We start from the raw sequence: 21,123 nt of genomic DNA on the forward strand, positions 1-21,123 counted from the left end.
TCACATCCCATATAGGAGTGCTTGGAATCTACCTGGGATCTATTTCCACCTCAACTTCTTACTAATGCAGCAGATGATGGCTCAGATACTTGAGCCCCTGCCACCCATGTGGGTGATCTGGGTGCAGTTCAGGTCCCTAGCTTCAGCTTAACCCCAGTCCTGGCTGTTGTGGTCATTTGGAGAAATGAACCAGCAGTGTCACTCTACCTTTCAAATAAATAAAAATAAATAAACAAACATTTTTTAGAAGTTACTATGGTCCCTCCCACCCCCAATCTTTATTGCACTTAAATCCCTTTTATACTTTGATGCTTTGTTGCAGAGACAAGAAAGGTTTGCAGATAGGTCACTATTGGAAATGGAAAAAAGGGTAAGTATCCATCTTACTGAATAAGTTATTGTTTTCCCCTTTGGTGTTTTTTTAGAAGCAGTGGTAGGTTTTTTGTTTTTTGTTTTCTTGTTCTTATGATTATAGTTTCAATTGTTTTAAATCATTACTTATTTAATGAATTTGTTACATAATTTAGCTTCTTTATAAAGTTCTATGGAATATCTCTAGGTATCAAATGGCCTTAAATAAAATGTATTATTCTTGTAAGGAATTTTTAAAAATATCTTGCTTTGATTCTTAAATGTACACATTGTGTTAGTAAATCTGATACTTTTGGAATGCCATTTATCTCACTTTGATTTTCAGTAGTTATATACCAAAAACATTTTAATCATATATACATTTATTTCTTGAATTAAAATTTTTAAATCCGAAGTCATCAAATTTTCAAACTTCTTTAAAATTTGCATTAATATTTTAATATTGAGTATTGAATAGGGTTTTTTAATTGATTATAAGAAAATTTTTATGTCAGTTTAAGTTTTTTTGCAATTTGTATTGTCCGTGATAATGTTCACTTGTATTTCTCTCCACTTACTATTATTGCTCAGGGACCTGGAAGTTGCCATAGGAGTAACTCTACAAGTTTAGGCTGAGCAGTTGACAATGTGTAAATGCTCTAACAGCACAGGAGAAGTACTTTAAGATATCTGTAATGCAGCTAAGTGGCTAGACTTGTGGGGTTTCGACCAGAGAAGAAATTACATTGGGTAGCTATGATCTAGGTTAAAGAATAATTAATCAGGAGTAGTTAATCTAAAAACATTTTTCTTCCATTCTGTTCTTAAAATAATCAATTTGCCTTTTTCACCAAAAAAAAAGAGAAGTGGTAAAAAATACAGAATGGAAAAATACTGTCTTTTAATGTCCTATGTATTCTATCCCATGCAATAGATACCATTTTGATTTCAGCAAGTGTTAAAAATTAGTATTCCAAGCCATTTTTTAAAAATGTATATAACTAATAATTACTAAAAATATAGAACCATTTATTAAATTTAATGCTAATTATTATATGCTATTATGTAATTGTTACTGACTTATCTCCAAGATATACAAAAATAGTAAAAATCTCTGGTATCATAGTTAATTGTTGAAATGAAAGAAAATAAAATATACTCAATCACATTTATTTTTGAGACAATCACATTTTTAAATTTTTATATTTTTCTTATGAAAGTATGTTTATTACAAAAATTTTAGCAAGAGAAGCGAATATAAAATCATCTATATCTCTCACATAGAGATAACTGATATTTTGGTACATTTCCTTTATTCCGAGGCTTAATACACCATACACAATACACATAGATTTGTATTCTGACGTTCTCAACTGACCTTTTTCTGCTTGTCAAATGCAGAAAAATCACAAAGTAGCTGGACTACTCTCATTTTCCTAGTCATTGATAACTAGTATTAATAATAACTGCTAACAGCATTCTCTGTATATAGGCATACACTTGGCCTGTGCATTTTCTCTAACCTTTTTTTTTAACGTTAAGTATATTTGTCCAACACAAGGAATTAGCTGCAGTTTCACAGTTCTCAGTTTCATTGAGCCAATAGAATGAGGCAATTAAGTACAGTGTTCTTGTATTGCCTTACCACTAAATTAAAATCTTGAATGCTCCCAAAACAGTTGAGGCTCAGGAGAAAGAAGAAATGTTTTGTTTCTGCTGTTTCACAAAGTTGTGATGATCAAATATGACACTCTGTGTGGTATCATTTTGAGAAGTACAGTGGCTTTTTATGAATTTGTCACGACTATGTTTTTAACTAAGAAAGTTTTCTTTATAGAAAATAACATTTTGTCTATATAATAATGTTTAAGCATGCTAATATTAGAGTAACAAGGTACTTATAAGACTATCAGTTGGATTCCATCTATTTTATAAAATCATATACCCTGAAAACATTGACTTTTACAGTAAATGTACTGCTTCACTAAATATCGACATTAATTATTAATCTGGGAAAGAATGTCTTGGAAATAGTTTCAGTGTGATTAAACTAAATGTAAATGGTTTGTATCTGAAAGGTGACCGGCAAGAGTCAGTATCTTCTGGGCGGTATGACCTAACCAGTTTTACAGCTGATCATTTACTGCTGCTTGCTTTTTTGCATAACACCCTAGGATGCTTATCATTTAAGAGAGAATAAAACAGTACACTGCAATAATGTATTGTATGTTGGCTTTGCCTGTCACTCTTCGAAATGAGTTTAAAATAAATGCCACAGTTGCTTCTCCATTAGATTCACCGCATTAATGCTACACACAGTGTCAAACTAAGTACAAAGCTGTAAAGTCAATTGGAAAAATAATGGCTAGTAAACAGTGTGGGTGGAGGAACTGAGCTTCTCTTTAGAATCTTCAAATTGTAAAGTACACATTTTAGGCATGTTCGCTTCATGCTTTTCTGCTTCTATCACTGTAGTATAATTGCATCTTTGTGTGAGTTTTTTTTTGTTTTGTTTTGTTTTGTTTTTTTTTCTATACAATCTTTAGTCTTGAGATTTGGTTTACTCTATCCTTAGTATTATGTGATCAAAAAGAAATACTTTGAACTCATTATGTAGCCTCTTACCAGAAAGTCAAGCTTTAATTTAAAAGCTTACAAAAATAAAAATAAAGGTATTCACATTTATTATGCTCAAATTTTGGAAAGCTCTTTACACATCACTGACATCACATCTTTCTCTACACTGCTCCTGATTTGATCTTTAATTTTATTTCACAATATAGAGAATACTTAAGAATTTAATAATTATATAACTAATATTGGAATCTTAAATTGATCTAGGAACGAAGAGCTCTAGAAAGAAGAATATCTGAAATGGAAGAAGAGCTTAAAGTAAGTAAGCAGTGCATTTTAGGAACTTAAATTTCATAATAACTACCATAAATATTGTTTACATTAATTGTTGTCAAAGCTGGTTACCCAAATTACTAGCTGTCTATATCTTGTGCTTCTCTTTCTTCCTAAATCCAGGTGTTAGTGAGCTAGAAGAGGATTTAAAACCTAAATCATTTTGATAATCAATATGAGTAGTACTTTTGATGTTCAAGTATAGAAAAATTAGATGGTAATGACTATATAAGATATGGAATTTATTTTTATTCCCATTTCTATCTACTCTTACATTTAAATGGTAGAGGGGGCATAATATGTTCTACTTTGAAAGTAAAAGATATTAGAAGAGTAGATAGGCAGAACTATATTTTATCTAATTCTGCATTTCTGTGGAAATAATTACTTGTTCTGAATGCTGAACACTCTTTGCGGTAAAAAAAAAAAAAAAGTAATTACCTCTCATCACATTTTTTGCCTGTATTACTTTTATTGCATTTTAAGAATTAACTAATGCATAGAAAATTATGCCTATGGGCTTAGAAGTTCAAGATTTTTATGTAGTATTGCTGAGCTGTTTATTAGTAAAGCATTCTGATTCAATAGCTTTGAAGATTGGAGACAAAACTGTTGGATTTTGCTTGTATTGTTTAATTTGAAATGAAATGTTAAGAATATATTACTTACATTTCTAAATCTTTTGGGTTATTTTTTAAAGATTTAATTTTTCCTTCTTATATTCATTATTATATTCTTACTGTACTCTTATCCATCTTCTTATTTTTTGTTCCTGTTTCTTTATGTTCTGATTCCTGCAGAACCTGCACCAAATAAAGCAAATTCAAACTCTGAGAAAGTTAAATGAGCAACTGCTGACTGAGAATAGGGCCTTGACAAGAGTGGTAGCCAAGCGCTCAGGGTTCTGTAGGCAGCTGCAGTCTGTGAACCTGTAATTTATAGTTCATCATTCCTTCTTGGTAGAGCCAGGCAGGTGTTTTTGTATTAGTAAGTGTGTTTTTTATGAGTAAGAGCTTATTTTTACAAATTAATGCCATTGTGTCTGAAGCTCATCATATAACTCCCATTGTGCATGGCTTCTCAGAATGTTAGAAAGTTTCACTAATTATATATTGCAGCTAATAAAATACAATAAAATCAGGAAATGTCTTAGGAAATTGAAGACTTATCTGCATTCGTGTAAAGCTTGTGCACATTTTTGGCTCCACTTAGCTAATTTGTACAGTTCTTTACTACGAAGAAAATGGGGCATAAACAGGGTAGCATTTTATATTATTTTTGAAACTGAAAATTAAGCACACTTTATCTGTTTTTCAAGATAAAGTCCTTTTCAGTCAGAACAATTATAGTTTATTCATTTAGTTCTATATTAGAGATACCCTAACAGGCAAATTTCGGTTATTTTATCCAAACATTCTGAAAAAGGTTGATTGTATCCAGATAAAATTAAACACTAAAAGATCTTGCTTAGGATAATTCTGCAAGTAGGAATTTTTAGTTTTATCTAATTAGGTCATCTAGTACATTTCTGAAAACTGAGGAGCAAGGACCAAATACTTTGGAAGCAATAGTTTAAAGTCCAAAATAATCTATTCCATTTCTTAATGAACTTGGTAGAACACTTGAAATTTTAATCATTCTTGGTAGAAAATTCAGTTAACTTGTAAATTTCTACCCCATCCTTTAAATTATCTGTAAAACCACAGGAATTGAGTTGATTTGTTTATAAAATATGAGGGTATGCTTTTCTGTTTGCTTTAAATATTAGTTATTTTCTGTGTTAGGATATTTTTGTAGATAAAGACTTAATACTTAAGGTTAAAAATGATCTTTTTTTTAAAAAATATTATTACTTCAGGCCGGCGCCGTGGCTCAACAGGCTAATCCTCCGCCTTGCGGCGCCGGCACACCGGGTTCTAGTCCCGGTCGGGGCACCGATCCTGTCCCGGTTGCCCCTCTTCCAGGCCAGCTCTCTGCTGTGGCCAGGGAGTGCAGTGGAGGATGGCCCAAGTGTTTGGGCTCTGCACCCCATGGGAGACCAGGAGAAGCACCTGGCTCCTGCCATCGGAACAGCGCGGTGTGCCGGCCGCAGCACGCTACCGCGGCGGCCATTGGAGGGTGAACCAACGGCAAAAGGAAGACCTTTCTCTCTGTCTCTCTCTCACTGTCCACTCTGCCTGTCAAAAAAAATATATATATATATTATTACTTCACTTCTTTGTCTCACATGGATGTTTCCAAGTGGACAAGCAGAAGGATTTGAAAGATTTATTTATTTATTTGAAAGTCAGAGTTACACAGAGATAGGAGGGACAGAGAGAAAGAGAGAGATTCTATCTGATGGTTCACTCCCCAGATGGCCGCAACGGCTGGAGCTGCGCCAATCCAAAGCCAGGAACCAAGAGCTTCTTCCAGGTCTCCCAGGCAGGTGCAGGGGCCCAACGACTTGGGCCGTCCTCTACTACTTTCCCAGGCCAGGGCATTAACCTGCTGCGCCACAGCGCCGGCACCAGCAATAGTTGCTTTGTTACCATTTATTGGCACCTGTCTTGGAACACACATGGTATACACTAGGCACTTAAATTTAGGTCTTATAGGTGAATAACTTTAACAACTTGGACAAGTCTAGCTCCATCCTATGTCGGCTAGTAGAACCTTTCTGTGTGTTTAGGGTGTGTGTGTGTGTGTGTGTATAACAAAAGTATGATGGTTTATAGAAAGCAAAATGCTTTGTAGGAACAATAAAGGAACTCCTTTTTAAGAGTCTATCTTAACAAAACAGCTTTGTTTCTTGGCCTCTAATATGGCGTGCTTCTAAGTCAAAATCAACTAATTTTTGTAAATTTTAATGGATGGCTTTGAAAGAATAAATCTTCCATTCTATCACTTATTAAACCAATCAGCCTTCACAAATAAGTTTGAGGTTTTTTTTTCCTCCTGATACATGATTTTACACTTTAGAAATATTTATGGATATATATATGACTGACACAAAGCTTGACCATGTGTTTTGTGATGAAAATATAACATTTATTAACAATAATGTTTTATATTTTTGTTGAAGTAAAACTTTTTTTCTATTTTCCTCCTTCATAGATGTTACCAGACCTAAAAGCAGACAACCAGAGGTTAAAGGATGAAAATGGGGCCTTGATCAGAGTAATAAGCAAACTTTCCAAATAAAAAGAAAAAGGCAGCAGGAATTGCACATATTGGTAACCCAGTGGACCATAACTGGCAGTCACTGGAAGCCTTGGAAGACTCCTTGGAGACTGTCATTTTCGGATATCCTGCCAAATACCCTCTTATCTAGGATTTTTCTTTTTTTTTTCTTTTTTAATTTTTTGGGGGGTTGGTAGTTATTTTTTTTTCTTTTTTTATCAAGACCATTGTTTCATCTTAATGCAGCTGCTGAGATTTTTTTTTTTTAATGACTGAGAAAACTTGTTTACAGCTCCAGCATATAAGGAAAGTGTTCAAGGCCAGATATGCCTCAGATATTTAACCAGTAAGCCTTAGTTGTACATAAATACTTTGTGTCAACAAAAACTTCCAGCTCTCACAGAAGACAGTTATTCAGCATTTTTTGATGTGCCACAGTTTCCAGTTTTCTGATATTTAATTTTTTTTTTTTTTTTGCTTTACATCTAAGTTTGGGTTTGTATTTTTTCCTTTTAACTCTTCATGTGGCAGTCTTCTATGTTTTCATAGCTTTTTCATTTACAAAGAACACTTACTCTTCTGAGATTGTTGTCATGTATTAGACTTTTGCTGTGTTGTCTACCACCTGGAACTGAACTGCTTGGTGGAACATTTGCTTTCACTGTTTGTGCAATATGCATTTATTTCTTATATGAATGCTTTAAAGTCAACTGAGATTAGATCTTTTAAGTCCTATTTTCTGCCTTCATTGGTCACTTTTTGTTTGTTTTTTTATTATTGTAGTGTAAGATGTTAGATTCTGTAATCGTCACATTCATTTTAGCAGGTACTGAGTGATGCTGTATATATAAATAAGTGTATTTTGATTTTTAGAACACCACATGGCATGCTTGACTATTATTTCAAATGTCTGTTGATGCAAAGTAGGCTACTCCATCATAGTGTAAAAAAACAAACTTTGATTACAATGTGATATAAAGACTTTAAAAGTTACACATTATGTGGAGTCCTATCTTTACAAAACTTTTCTACTGTAAAGTGCTTTTAGTTTTATTGTTTTTATTTGATAATATTCAACCATAATTAAAGTTGCATAAGATAAATGCTTCACATTTCACATGACTATATTTATCTGAGTGCTGTCTAAAACTGTTGTGCTAGCCAAAGTAATGCTATGAAATTATTTGCAGATTTAACCCGTGAGTTAATGTTAAATGCACTGTTATTGCCATGTGAAGAGGCATCGACTTTGATACCACCATCATGTTCAGACCATTTTATACATTTCAGTGGCCTTTTTTTAAGGGAAAAAAAAGTACATAGTGAAGATGGCTTTTATTTGGACAAATAGCTTTTATATTTTCATTAAACCATGCAAAAAGTATCACATCTTTCTGGCACATAACTGTCTCCTTAACCACTGAACAGTTCAGCCATTTGAATAAATTGTACATTGTAAAGCTTATAGTAGCTGATTGTATTATTGATTGTATTGTATACTATATTAAATGTGAATTTGTACCCCTTCATTTTAAAAGGTCATTGTGTTCTACTGCCTATTTTAGATTACTTTGGGATTGGGGGAAGGGTGTTTTGGTAAGCAGGATTTTAAGTCCTCTCTTTGTTGATTGGTTTTATGAAGATATAAGGTTATGCTCTTACTACCAAGCTCAGGATTCTTGATTTTAAAGGTACAAGGATAGTTGTGGGAATTTTATTTTTGGTTATATTTGAACTGTATGAATGGTGGGTCTGAATATGGAGAATTTCTATGCTCTTATGTGGAGGCAAAATATACAGATAATTGACCAGTTTGAGTGACTGCAACATGTTCTGGTTGCACAACAGTTAGGCATGCTATGGTTTATATTTGTGAAGTTTGGATGCCTGTGAAGAATGATTAAATACATGTTTCTAATATTTTAGTGTTTTGTATTTAGGTTATTTATTCTTTGTATCTAAAACTGAACAGCTACTGTGCTATATTGAATTTATTGGTAGTATTGAGCAGACCTTGTTTCTGCATGAAACTAGTTGCAAAACCCACTATTTTGGAAATAAAAATGTATTTTGACATATACAAATAAAATGAATAAAACTATTTTAAATGTGTGAACTTTTAATGAAGATGTTCTAAATTTTGTTCTGCATGGGTATTTTTTCACTAATTGCTTTACTTGGATACCAGTTTGAATAATTTTTGCAATTGTAAAACTGTGATAATTTGCACAGCATTGTATATGCACATCTGTAAATGCAATCTTAATTGCCATATTTATGCAATATGTGTACCAATTTGGACAAATGTTTATATATTTTACATAAAGCTGTCTGTATGCAGAATCTGAGAACTAGTTTTTTATGATAACAAGTGGGTTAAAAATAGTGACAACATTAAATTTCAGGTTAGTTGCTTTGTAGCACAAAATTTCATTTTCATAAACACCTAGTGGTTTTTTAAAAATAAAGTTTTGATTTTTAGTAGCTGCATACATATGCTTAGTGATACCCTGGAATGTAAAATTTACTTATAGATCTTTCTCCAACTTAGATTTTTCCAAGTGTCAATCAACTAATACAACTGTAATTAGTTAAGAGGCACTTTTGATTTTAAAATTTTGGTAGATGACTTCTAGTTAGCATATTTTTAGCTAAATTAATCCAACAAGGATTGAATTCTGTCATTTCTTTCTATTTGCAATACTTCTGTTCCTGCTCACAGAATATATGTCCTCCATTTTTACACTTGATGTTAGTCAAAAGGCTGAGAAGGGATTGTCCTCCATTTTTAAAAAAGCATTTCATATGCAAATTATTGAAAGGCAAATGAAAAGCAGCTATGGAACTATCTAGGAGAGTATACATATGAAAAAGTAAATTGGATACCCACTATCCCATTAGGTTACTTTATTCTTAAAGAGTTTGTTACCAATTAATGTTTCCTGCTTTCTGTGAGACTGTCATGACACCCAGTGTCAGCACTCACTGAGTCTGTTGAAGGAAGAAAATATCTAAAGGGTCAGTTCTTTTCTCCAAACCAGGAATTTGTATTTCCCATAGGACATAATAACTTTGTAGATTTGTATATTGTCCTTCACATTGTTGTTATAAGCAGTCTACAGAGCAAACTCCATTGACAATTATTAACTATCTATTAGCCTTCTCTTGTTAATTAAAACCTTTGTTGCAGAGTTGAAAGCTGGCTGATAGGCTGTTTTTTTCTGTGATGTTTTATGTTTTATACTGTATGTGTGTGATCTCTATGTGTCAGTATGTTTATTCAAGAGGAGTCATTTACATACTGCCATCCAAAAAGCATTGGATTTAGGATGAAATATTAGTTTCTTATTTTTTGTCTCAATAACTTTGAATTTGGGAAGATTATTTGGGATTATTGATATGTAAATATACAGTGTTCTTTCTCTTGAGTGACAGAGTATCTTTGCTGACCCATGCCTACAAAATGACTATGTTACAAAGTACTTAGCCTGCGCCGCAGCTCACTAGGCTAATCCTCCGCCTTGCGGCGCCAGCACACCAGGTTCTAGTCCCGGTCTGGGCACCGATCCTGTCCCGGTTGCTCCTCTTCCAGGCCAGCTCTCTGCTGTGGCCAGGGAGTGCAGTGGAGGATGGCCCAAGTCCTTGGGCCCTGCACCCCATGGGAGACCAGGATAACACCTGGATCCTGCCATCGGATCAGCACGTTGCGCCGGCCGCAGCGTGCCAACCGTGGCGGCCATTGGAAGGTGAACCAACGGCAAAAAGGAAGACCTTTCTCTCTGTCTCTCTCTCACTGTCCACTCTGCCTGTCAAATAATAATAATAATAACAAAGTACTCAATCTTTTATGAAAACATAGGAGCCAGAGGTTTAAGAATCTATTTATGTAATAAGATAACATAATGAATTGTATCTTAGTACTGTAATTTCAAAGTATTATTAAAAGCTTTCTGACATTTATTAGAAGTAAGCTTTTTTGAGCAGGCTATCAACATGTTATTGCTTAAATTCCAGGAAGTGTTGGCATCACAGTAACTAAGCTTTTATTTTTGAAAAGCTAAAGATATGTTTGAAGAAATGAACAATATTAGCAGATTTTGTTATTGATAATATATAGCTAATAGGGCAATTACTTGGTATTTGTATACCAAGTCTAGAAGAAATGGAATTTACTTTTTGTCCCCTTCCTCTTGCTCAGTTTTTCTTATGAATTTGAATAAGAATCTGTTTCAGTAGCATATCATTTATTCTTAATACAATCTAGATAATTAGACTATATCTCCAGTTTACCACCGAGAAAGTTAACTTTTACAAGTTATTAATTACTTAATCATCAAAAACCTAGTATAATGCAGAAGTCAGTAAAACTGAGTGGCTGTTTTCGTTGTTGGTTTTTTTTTGTTTTGTTTTGTTTTTTTCAGTTCTCAGAGGCCAGGGCTGTTTCTCTATACCACTCTGTGAAATTGTGTAAGTTACCTATCAGTCTATTTTGTATGTTTATGCTTAAAATATTTGATAATCTTTGACGATAGTGTTTCTTCTTTCTTATGCTTATTTGAGTTTCAGGTTAGTTGCTTTGTAGCACAAAATTTCATTTTTATAAACATCTAACATTCTCTAACCCCAAATCCTCACCTTCATACCTCCTAAATTTTTTTTAAAGATTTATTTATTATTTGTAAGGAAGAGTGACATAAAGAAAGAGATCTTCATCCACTGGTTCAGTCCCCAAATGGCCATAACTACTGGGAATGACCAGAAGCCCAGAACTCCCTGTAGGTCCCCAATATGGGTGACAAGGGCTCCTTTCCCAGGCACATTAACAGGGATCAGGGTCTGAAGTTGAGCCGACAGGGCTCAAATCAACGCTCCAACATGGGGTGGTGTTGATGCAATTCCTGATTTAATCCACTGTATCACAGTGCTAACCCCCACACCTCCTCAATTCTTATTTCTCTCCTTAGGATTAGTATTGCTAAACTACCACTTTTCCCTCTAATTGTTTGAAGTATTTTTCTTTTTTGATATTGATAAATGTCCTAATACTCAATCAGCTAGTTGATTGGTGCAAATTTTAACTGTGGCCATCATAAGTTTGTAAAAGATTTCATGTACTTGCATGAAAAAGAAATTCCCATTACATTCTTCAAAACATGGTTCCTTCAGGGGTGCACCACAAATAAGAATGCGTGGGTTCATACCCTCCTCCAGCCCCTGACTCTAGCATTCTATGGCAGACCCTGGGAAGCAACCATGATGGCTTGAGTAATTGGGTTCCTGCCACTCATGTGGAAGACTTGCACTCTGTTCCTTTCTTCCAGCTTCCACTGGGAGCAAGCCAGCAAATGGGAGCTTGCTCACTCACTGTCTGCATCTCAAATTAAAAAAAAAAAAAAAAAAAAAAAAGTTTTAATTGGTGATCAGAGCTCAATTCCCAGGAAACTTTTTTATTCCCTAGTAAAACAGACAGTATCGATAGTGCTATGATTTTAGCGGCAGGCTTTTCTCTCACAATATGTTTGGAATACCAAATACATAAAATAGCTAAAAATGTTATTAATGTGAGCTCAGGTATCAGCCATTCCCCCAGAAAAAGTAGTAAAAACTTCTAATAGGCCTTTATAAGACAGAATGGTGACAGTAGTGTGACTTCCTCACTTGTTACTATAAGTATTAGCTTGTGACCAGAGCATTATTGAATAGGTATACCTGACTTCCGCTTTTTAAATGTCTAATACATACGTGTGCTTTGGCAGTATACTGGTTTGTCTGATTGAATATTTGTTTGCCTGAACTGTAAGTATGCTGCTAGCTTCTTCAGCAATTAAAAAAAGAAATTACAAGCTCAAGCAGTAGAAACTCCACACAAAAATGAGAGAATCTCACAATACAACTCAGCACCTTAGCGTTCAGTATTTTGTAATAGTGTTTATATCTAAGTCTTGTTTTTACAGTTTCTAAAAACAAAATAATTTTAGCAGACACAGTGAATCAGATTGTTCTGAGATCCATGAAGACACCTTTGCAAAACCTACAGCATGCTTATTTATAAATCTTTGACACAGTGGACTTTTAGGATGTGTCAGATCTGGATATAAATCTCAGTTTCATTTGATAAGTGTCAGTAGTGTCAAGCATCTTGTACTTAAAGATTCAGTAGTATTCTTAGAAAGTATTAAAGCAAAATTTTGGAATAATTTACTTGTTTACCATAAATATATTTTTACTCTGAGACCAATAAGGGTGAAAGGTATTTAAAGGTAAATTTCGAAAGACTACTTTGAACCATTGCAAAGATGGATAAAGTACACTTCTATAACCATGCTGCCAGTATCCTAAAGAATTACGGGGACATTGACCTGTGAATCTAATCTATTCATGAACACCAGTAGCTGTTCTTGGAGAGGGAAATACAGGGAAGTTATAGCTGTCACACAGTGTATTTGCTATAGAAAAGGGAGAAGGTATAGGCTAATAAATGTTTTAATTAATACTCAATAATTGTTAAGAATTGCTAGTCAACATTTTGATTTTTATTAAAATTCATAGTTGTTGGAATGTCAGGGTTGTCAGTATTTTTGTATGCTGTGAAAGTTTGCATCGTGCTTCTCAGAATATGCTACAGTCATCTATACTATGTGTCAGTCTTCAGGTCAGACTAACATTGTTACTCTGCATAAGAGTTCTATAATCTGTGACCTGTTGTTTTGTCTGAAGTGCAAGTCTTTGGCCTATCTCATTTTTACCCACATTATATTGCAACTCTAGTGTATAGTATTTGCTTTACTGAACCAGTAGCAGGAAAGTCAGAGGGCAAGGGACCTAAGTTTTATTATTTTTGACATACTCCAAACCATACATGTGTCTTGTATTTATAGTATTTAACAAAGTTAAGGGGTCTTTCTTTCTTTCTTTCTTTCTTTTTATTTTTTTTTTTTTTTGACAGGCAGAGTGGACAGTGAGAGAGAGACAGAGAGAAAGGTCTTCCTTTACCGTTGGTTCACCCTCCAATGGCCGCCACGGCTGGCGCTGCAGCACACCACGCTGATCCAAAGCCAGGAGCCAGGTGCTTCCTCTGGTCTCCCATACCGGTGCAGGGCCCAAGGACTTGGGCCATCCTCCACTGCACTCCCGGGCCACAGCAGAGAGCTGGACTGGAAGAGGAGCAACCGGGACTAGAACCTGGGGTGCTGGCACCACAGGCAGAGGATTAGCCTATTGAGCCGTGGCGCCAGCCAAAAGTTAAGGGTTTTTATTATTTTTACTGTGAACTCCTGGAAAGGACAGAGTCGTTCATTTTTATTTATTCTCAACATTTAGTTCCTAGCACTTAGTGGGTCTTTACTATATGTTTTAAAGAGGAAAGGGCAAATCCGAATAGCTAAATTATTTAATGCAAGTTTTGTGGAAGAAAAAGATCTTGGCTGGTGCCTAGATTTTTTTAAAAAAGTTTTTAAAGGTATTAAACACTCTGATTTTTGTAGATTGTGCCTTGGTCTTCAGCAAGTTCCTGTCAGTGCTTACATGCCAAACACTTACCTACGTGGTGAACAAAACAGGCAAAAATAAAATCTGCCTTGTGGAAGCTATACTCAAATTTAACAGAAAGGTGGAAAATAAACAATTATAATTACTTGTTATTTTAAAAGGTAACAGGTTACTTTGGAAAAACAAGCAGAATAAGAGATTTCAGAGTAAGGGGAAAGTTCATCTGAGAAGGTAACATTTGAGCCAAAACTACAAGAAAAGTTGGGCAAATGCTATGTAAATGCTTAGGAGAAAAAACATTTCCAGACAGAAGAAGCAACAAAAACAGGTTTTTAAGGTGCAAATGTTCTCAAATATTTGATAAACAGTAAACAATGTGGTTATAGTAAAGTGAGCACATGTGGTAGTAGGATAGAAGGTCAGAAGGAACTACATTTAGATGTTGATTAATAATTATGTGCTAGATTTGCTCCCAAGTGATAGCCTTCTCTTTCAAAAACCTGTTATCTATATTATTTTCCCATAGATCTGTTGCACTTTATAATAAAAACCACAAAACTGTATAAAATTGCTTTTTATAAAAGAAGTAAGAATTGAATTTCATGCTGTGAATTGGGGAGAATAATTATAGTAGAAAACTTAGGCTAAGTTTCCTTGGGGAAACTTACTCAGTTGAATGTAAAACTGAACACTCCTAACAATTAACTCTGAGATGGAAAAAATGGTTTGTTGTAAACATCATTATTATGCAAAGAAGCATGAGTTCATTGGGCAAAATAAACAGTTTAAATCAGGTCTTAGAAAATTTTTTTTATTGGTCTGTAGACCTAAAGTACACTGTCCTCACTTGTCTCTGAATTTCTTGAAACATTTGTGTTTAGATCTTGTCTTATTCCTGCCCTGAAAAGCAGAAGCTAGAATATTGAGATTTGCTTCCAAAAATATTCTGATGTATTTCCGGCAATCAGTACTGTCATCCAAGTGTGCAGTATTCACTGTCATTCTTGTTCTAGGTGTGGTTAGCTTAATCATTCTTCTGCAACAGTGATTCTCAAAACTGAATCATGTGTAGAGCTTGTTTAGACCCTGTTTGGACCCTGCAGCTTTTTCTAATTCAGTATGTAAGATGTGGGATGCGACCCATGAATTGCATTTCCATCAAGTTCTCAGTTGACACCGATACTGCTAGTCCAGGGATGATAGTTTGGGACCTACTTCATTACAATATCAGTTTTTTTCTCTTCCAAATGGAAATAGAATGTTCAAAAGTAAGATCATTTGTGAGAACCTAAATTGTAAGTATCTATGTTAATAATTAAAAGATATCAAACCTTGGTTTAACACCCATAACTTAAAAGATAATGTGTTCCATCATACCACATATTATCTGGCAGGAGAAAAGTATACCTCCAGACAAATCAGATCTAGGAAATCAAAGCATATTTTTTCACGTGGGACAAGCAGCTAGACAGTAGGCCCGTACATTTGATTAGAAAAGGGGAGTCAGTCCCCATACCTCTCATCTACTTGCCAGAGAAGAAGCCTTAAAACTTCAGATGTTGGTAGGGAATTATCCTAAAATCTGGGTCTCTTTCAAGCTTAAGCTACAGCCAGCACGACTGCCCTCTTATATTTGAGGCACAAGCTTCCTTCAAAAAGTTCATGGAAAATATGTACAATGGAAAAACTACACATGGGCTTCAAATATTTTTAGCTTTTAAAAATTTAAAATAGTTTTTAAAGCATCGTTTAATTTGATTTTCCTATGAACTTTAGGAAGTATCCTCATATATTAGTCTGCTTAGTAATTCTCACTGCATGCAGGGACCAACATTATTCATATCACTTGTGAATTTGTTAGAAATACAAATTATCAAGCCTGACCCCAAATCTACTTGATGAGGGAGGCTAACAGACTGAGCAAGCCCACCAAGGGATTATGATAAAAGGTAAAGTTTGGATCACTTAGGAGGAAGTGGAACTCAGTTAAAAAGAAAAGAAAATTCTCAAAGCTGTTAGTGAGGAGTGCAGGCAATTATTAGTGGAGATTCAGAAATCTCCATCTCCACTGAGAGTATACTGCTGATTGTGCTCTTTCTGGGGAGGTTGGGGAGGAAGAGGTAGATGAAATTTATCAGCTCAAGGTACCAGAAAGTCCAGGAACAAAGCTGTCCTTGGGCAAACAACCCACTGGGTGTAGTATCTGTCTCTTCCCCCATCAGTCTTCTCTCTATATATTACCTTCATTCTTTCCTACTGCAGATGGGCTTTCTTCATGCAGCTAATGGAGAAAACTGGTAGCCATTGATGAAAAGAAATACTTTCTGTGACCTGAACATCCAATATATGCAGTCCCAAGAACTGAGCCATCTTCATCCCTTTCATCTTTTTTCCCATGTAGATGGAGTACTGATTGATCAGTCCAGGATACCTATTGACCACTCTGGGCAAGGGTAAAGTAAACTTTTATGGTTAACAACATTACCAGAAGATAGAGTATAAAAGAGGAACTGTTCCTCTCCAAAAAGAAGAGGACCGTAAACACAGGAAGAACAAAAGGCAAGCAAAAAGTAACACCAGAGTATAATCTAGGAGAAACCTAATCACAAAAGTTGACTGTAGTTATCCTGATATTGAGTGCTCCTCTGTGGAGGACTATTACAAGGGCTGGGGATTATGCAGTAGGTTACGTGCTTTTGGAAGGAAGCAGACAAATTAAATATAGACAACATCACAGATCTATGGAGAAAAAGCAGGATAAAGAATGTAGAAAAGCATGTCAGGGAGAAAAGCTCCAGTTTTAAAGAGGATGGTCAAGGAAGGAGTCACCGTAGTGACTGAAAGAAATGATAGTGTGCATCTGGAGCAGCAAATCCAAAGGCCAGAAGATGAAAGCATTTTTAAAGAATATCAAGAAGTCAAGTGTGGCTGGAGCCAAGTGAGCAGGCACAAAATAATGGGAGATGAAAATTCGAGGGATACTGGAAGGCTAGAGCATTATGGCTTTATAAACCGTCATAACGACTTGAAGCTTTTCATCTAAGACTGGAACCTATTTGAAGGATTTAAGAGAAAAACATAATTTCAATTTTAAAAAGATGCCCCTTAGACTGCTTTGGAAAATATTAACTGTCATCCACATAAAGGATGGTGGTGTCACAGGCCAGAAAGTTAACAGTGAAGGCAATGAGATGAAGTAGGATTCTAAATCTCTTGTGAAAATATAGCCCCATGGATAGGATTTTAGGGTATGAGAGGAATTAAGGAGTTTGGTCCTGGCAACAAGAAAAGTACAATTGCATTTAACCTAGGAAAAACAGCAGAACAAGTTTGAGGTGGAAAGTATAAAGTGGATTATAGATTTGTTAAGTTTGAGTTGCTTATTAATTTGAGTATTCATTAAATATCCAAATCAAGATGTTGAGTTCAGAGAAGTCCAAACTAAGATCAAAATCCAGGAGCCCAAGAATATGCATGACAGGTAAATTAATGAGACTGAATGAGAGCACCAAGGGAGTGGATTCAAGTAAGTATAAATGCCATGGGAATAGGGCCTGGGTCATCTGTTGTTAAGCTGTAAGGAGAATGAGGCGCCAGTAAGAACATGAAAGGCTAGGCAATGTGATAGGAGAAAAATAAGAGTGATATCCTGAAGAGTGAAGACAATTTGCCCAAGACACAATTGTTGCTACAAGAAGATTAGGACCAACAATTAAAAATTGTGTATAGCTACTGGCCTTGGCAAGAGCAATTTCAGTATAGTGGTGGCAGTGAATGAGAGATAATTGGATTTAATGTAGATAATTTTGTTCAAGATTTGACTGGCTTTAGGGACTAAGATCTAAAAAGAAGCAGAAAAAGTGAACCCAACATTTTTATAACTAGTGGCCAAGAGACTGAATGATTAGGTAGCACTCTGACAGAGTAGGGGAATCAAAATTTAGGAAACAGTTCATGGTCTGCCAAAGCAGAAGAGATGCAGACTCAATTTAGATTGCTAAAAGGCTATACCCTAGAAGAAAAAGATACACCCCAAATAGGTAAGCCATCATAGAGTCAAACACTAGTTCAGTCCTAAAGATGATCTGTTTTACCCTAATTCCCTTCCAGAAGTTAAGATCTACCTTTTTGAGAAGGTAACATCATTCAGAACTTCAAATTGTTAAAATTTTTACAAATGATGTCCAGCACAAAATATTATAAAGCATAAACCAAATAGCCATAAAACAGAAAGAATTGAAATAGACCTATAGGAAATTCTCTCTTTTTTATGTAATTTTTATTTGAAAAGCTGAGAGCAAAGAGAGAAAACTTCCTCACCGACTGGTTTGCTCCCCAAATGCCTGTAATGACTGTGGCTGAGGCTGAAGCTGGAAGCCAGGAAGACACTCCAGATCTCCCATGTGGGTGGCAGGAACTCAATTTCTTGAGTCAACACTGCTACCCAGGATCTGCATTAGCAAGAAGCTGAAGTCTGGAACCATGGCAGAAAATTGAACCCAGGCACTACATTATGAGTGGCAGGTGTCAACCTCTAGGCTAAATGGCCATGCTGGAAAATTCAGAGTTTAATCAAGGAAGCAGAACCAGTATATAGTGAAATAAGGGTTTTATTGGGGCCAGCACTGTGGTATAGCAGGTAAAGCTGCTGCCTGCAGCACTGGCATCCCATATAGGCACTGGTTCGAGTCCCAGCTGCTCCACTTCTGATCCAGCTTCCTGCTAATGGCCTAAGAACACAGCAGAAGATAGCCCAAGTCCTTGGACACTTCTTCCCACATGGGAGACCTCAAAGAAGCTCCAGGCTCCTAGCTTCAGATTTGCCCAACTCCAGCAATTTGCGGCCATCTGGGGAATTAACCAGCAGATGGAAGACCTCTCTCTCTCTCTCTCTCTCTCTCTCTCTCTCTGCAACTCTGGTTTCAAATAAATAGATCCTTTAAGGAAAAAAAAATAAGGATTTTATTATAGCAATCAGAGTACACATTTGTGAGAGAAAAAGTAGGATCTGAAAGGGCAAGTTGCTGGGTCAGAGAAAACTTACGAACCAACTCTTCGAAAGTACTAATATGGTTGGCCAAATTGCTGCTTTGTCTAGGGAAACTGAGAAGCCAGGCATATCCAGCTGCCGAAGTGGACCTGCAAAGAAAAGCTGGATGAGTTGTGTGGAAGGTATTGCCTCTCCATCTGATGGTGAACCTGGAGTCATTGGTCACTAGGTTCTTCAGCTAGGAAGAAAAGGTGGACATGGAGCATAGAAGAACAAGAACAGATTGGAATCCACCAGCAGTTCTGCATTTGTCTCACTTCGTCTGACCATGAAGACTGTCACAGTATATTAGCTGCTACTTTACTTCTACCTTCCAAATCTTGGGTATGTTCCTCTTTTTGGCCTATTCTAATCCAGAACTAAATAGGGAAGGGCATTTTCTGAAACATATTCTAATTTTCCAGAGTTGACATACAATTATTTTTATCAAACTATTTATTTTAAAGGTAGAGGGAGCAAGATCTTCCACCCACTAATTGGCTCCCTAAATGCCCACAACAGCTGGAGCTCGGCCAGGCCCTTGCCAGGAGCCAGAAACTCCATCCAGATATCCCACCTAAGTGTCAGGGATCCAAGTAGTTGGGCCATCATTCACTGCTATCCCAGGCACGTTAGCAGGAAGCTGGATTGAAATTGGAGTAGCTGGGATTTGAACCCAGGTATGGAATGTTGACATTGCAAGCAGTGGCTTAATCCACTGTGCCACAACACTTGCCCCATCAAATTTTTTAAATAGTTGTGAGTTACAGATGACTGAAGGATCAGTTGATTTATGTGGTTAGTTCTACCAAAAATCAAGGAAGAAATCAAACAAATTTTACATAAAATCTCCTGAAAACAAAACAGGAGGGAACATTGTCAGGTTTCATTTTGTGAGGTCAGCATTACCCAAAACCTAATGAAGACATCACAAGAAAATTACAAACTAATACCCCTCATGAGCATGAATGCAAAATCTTTAACACTATTAACAAGTCAACAAATATATGAGATAAAATAGGTAAGTCATCCTAATCAAACATGGTTTAGGGGTAGGTATTTAGCCTAGCAGTTAAAATGCTGATTAACATGTCTGCATCTGGCATTGGAGTACCTGAGTTTAATTCCTGACTGTAGCTCCTTATTCCAGCTTCCAGCTAAATGCACCCAGCAGAGATAGCTCAAGTGATTGGGATCCTGCTGCCACTTGGGAGATCGGGGCATTCCTGGCTCCCAGCTTTGGGCATGGCTGTTATGGTCATTTCAGGAATTAGTCTGTTTCTTTCTCTCTCCTCTCTCTTTCCTTCTCTCCCTCTCCCTTTGCCTCTCAAATAAATAAATAATTTTTAAAATATCTGTGGTTTATATCAGGATTGAAAATATTGGCTTTGGCCGGCGCCGTGGCTTAACAGGCTAATCCTCTGCCTTGCTGCGCCGGCACACCGGGTTCTAGTCCCGGTTGGGGCTCCGCATTCTATCCCGGTTGCCCCTCTTCCAGGCCAGCTCTCTGCTATAGCCCGGGGAGGCAGTGGAGGATGGCCCAAGTCCTTGGGCCCTGCACCCGCATGGGAGACCAGGAGAAGCACCTGGCTCCTGCCTTCGGATCAGCGAGATGAGCCGGCCGCAGCGGCCATTGGAGGGTGAACCAACGGCAAAAAGGAAGACCTTTCTCTCTGTCTCTCTCTCACTGTCCACTCTGCCTGTCAAAAAAAAAAAAAAAAAGAAAGAAAGAAAATATTGGCTTAACATTGGAAAATCAGTGTAATTCATCATGCTAACATAGTAAAGAAAAAAACTGAGTTTTTCAATAGATATTAAAGCATTTAACAAAATTTCAGCAAATTATCGAATCATAATAAAACTCTCAGCCAACTAGGAATGTGAGAAAATGTCCTCTGTCTGATATACATCAAATTCCTAAAAGCCTATACCTAACATAATGCTGAAATAGCAGATGCTTTCTTCCAAAGTTCCAGAACAAGTAATTGATGTTTCCTGCTTTTAAGTTTGATTTATTTGAGAGAGTTCCCATTTATTGGTTTAAACCCCAAATGTCCGCAATAGGCAGGGCTGGGCCACAGCCACAGCCAAAGCCAGGAACCAGGAACTCAATACAGGTCCCCCATGTGAGTGGCAAGAATCCAATCACTTGAGTCATCTCTACTGTCTCCCAGGGTCTGCATTAG

The 21,123-nt window shown here is 36.2% G+C and overlaps 1 protein-coding gene across 2 annotated transcripts in view; it reads left to right on the forward strand.

Moving 5' to 3' along the window:
- PPP1R12A (protein phosphatase 1 regulatory subunit 12A) overlaps positions 1 to 8,536 on the forward strand; it is a 144,461-nt gene extending 135,925 nt beyond the window's left edge. For both annotated transcript variants that reach the window (XM_062203160.1, XM_062203161.1), the window contains 3 exons: positions 323 to 370; positions 3,193 to 3,243; positions 6,355 to 8,536. In XM_062203160.1, the coding sequence (XP_062059144.1) occupies positions 323 to 370; positions 3,193 to 3,243; positions 6,355 to 6,441 (186 nt within the window). In that variant the 3' untranslated portion in view covers positions 6,442 to 8,536. The remainder of the gene's footprint in view (positions 1 to 322; positions 371 to 3,192; positions 3,244 to 6,354) is intronic.
- The last annotated feature ends 12,587 nt before the right edge of the window (positions 8,537 to 21,123 follow it).

Source organism: Lepus europaeus, chromosome 10, assembly GCF_033115175.1.
Source record: "Lepus europaeus isolate LE1 chromosome 10, mLepTim1.pri, whole genome shotgun sequence".
In the NCBI taxonomy this organism is placed as follows: Eukaryota; Metazoa; Chordata; class Mammalia; order Lagomorpha; family Leporidae; genus Lepus; species Lepus europaeus.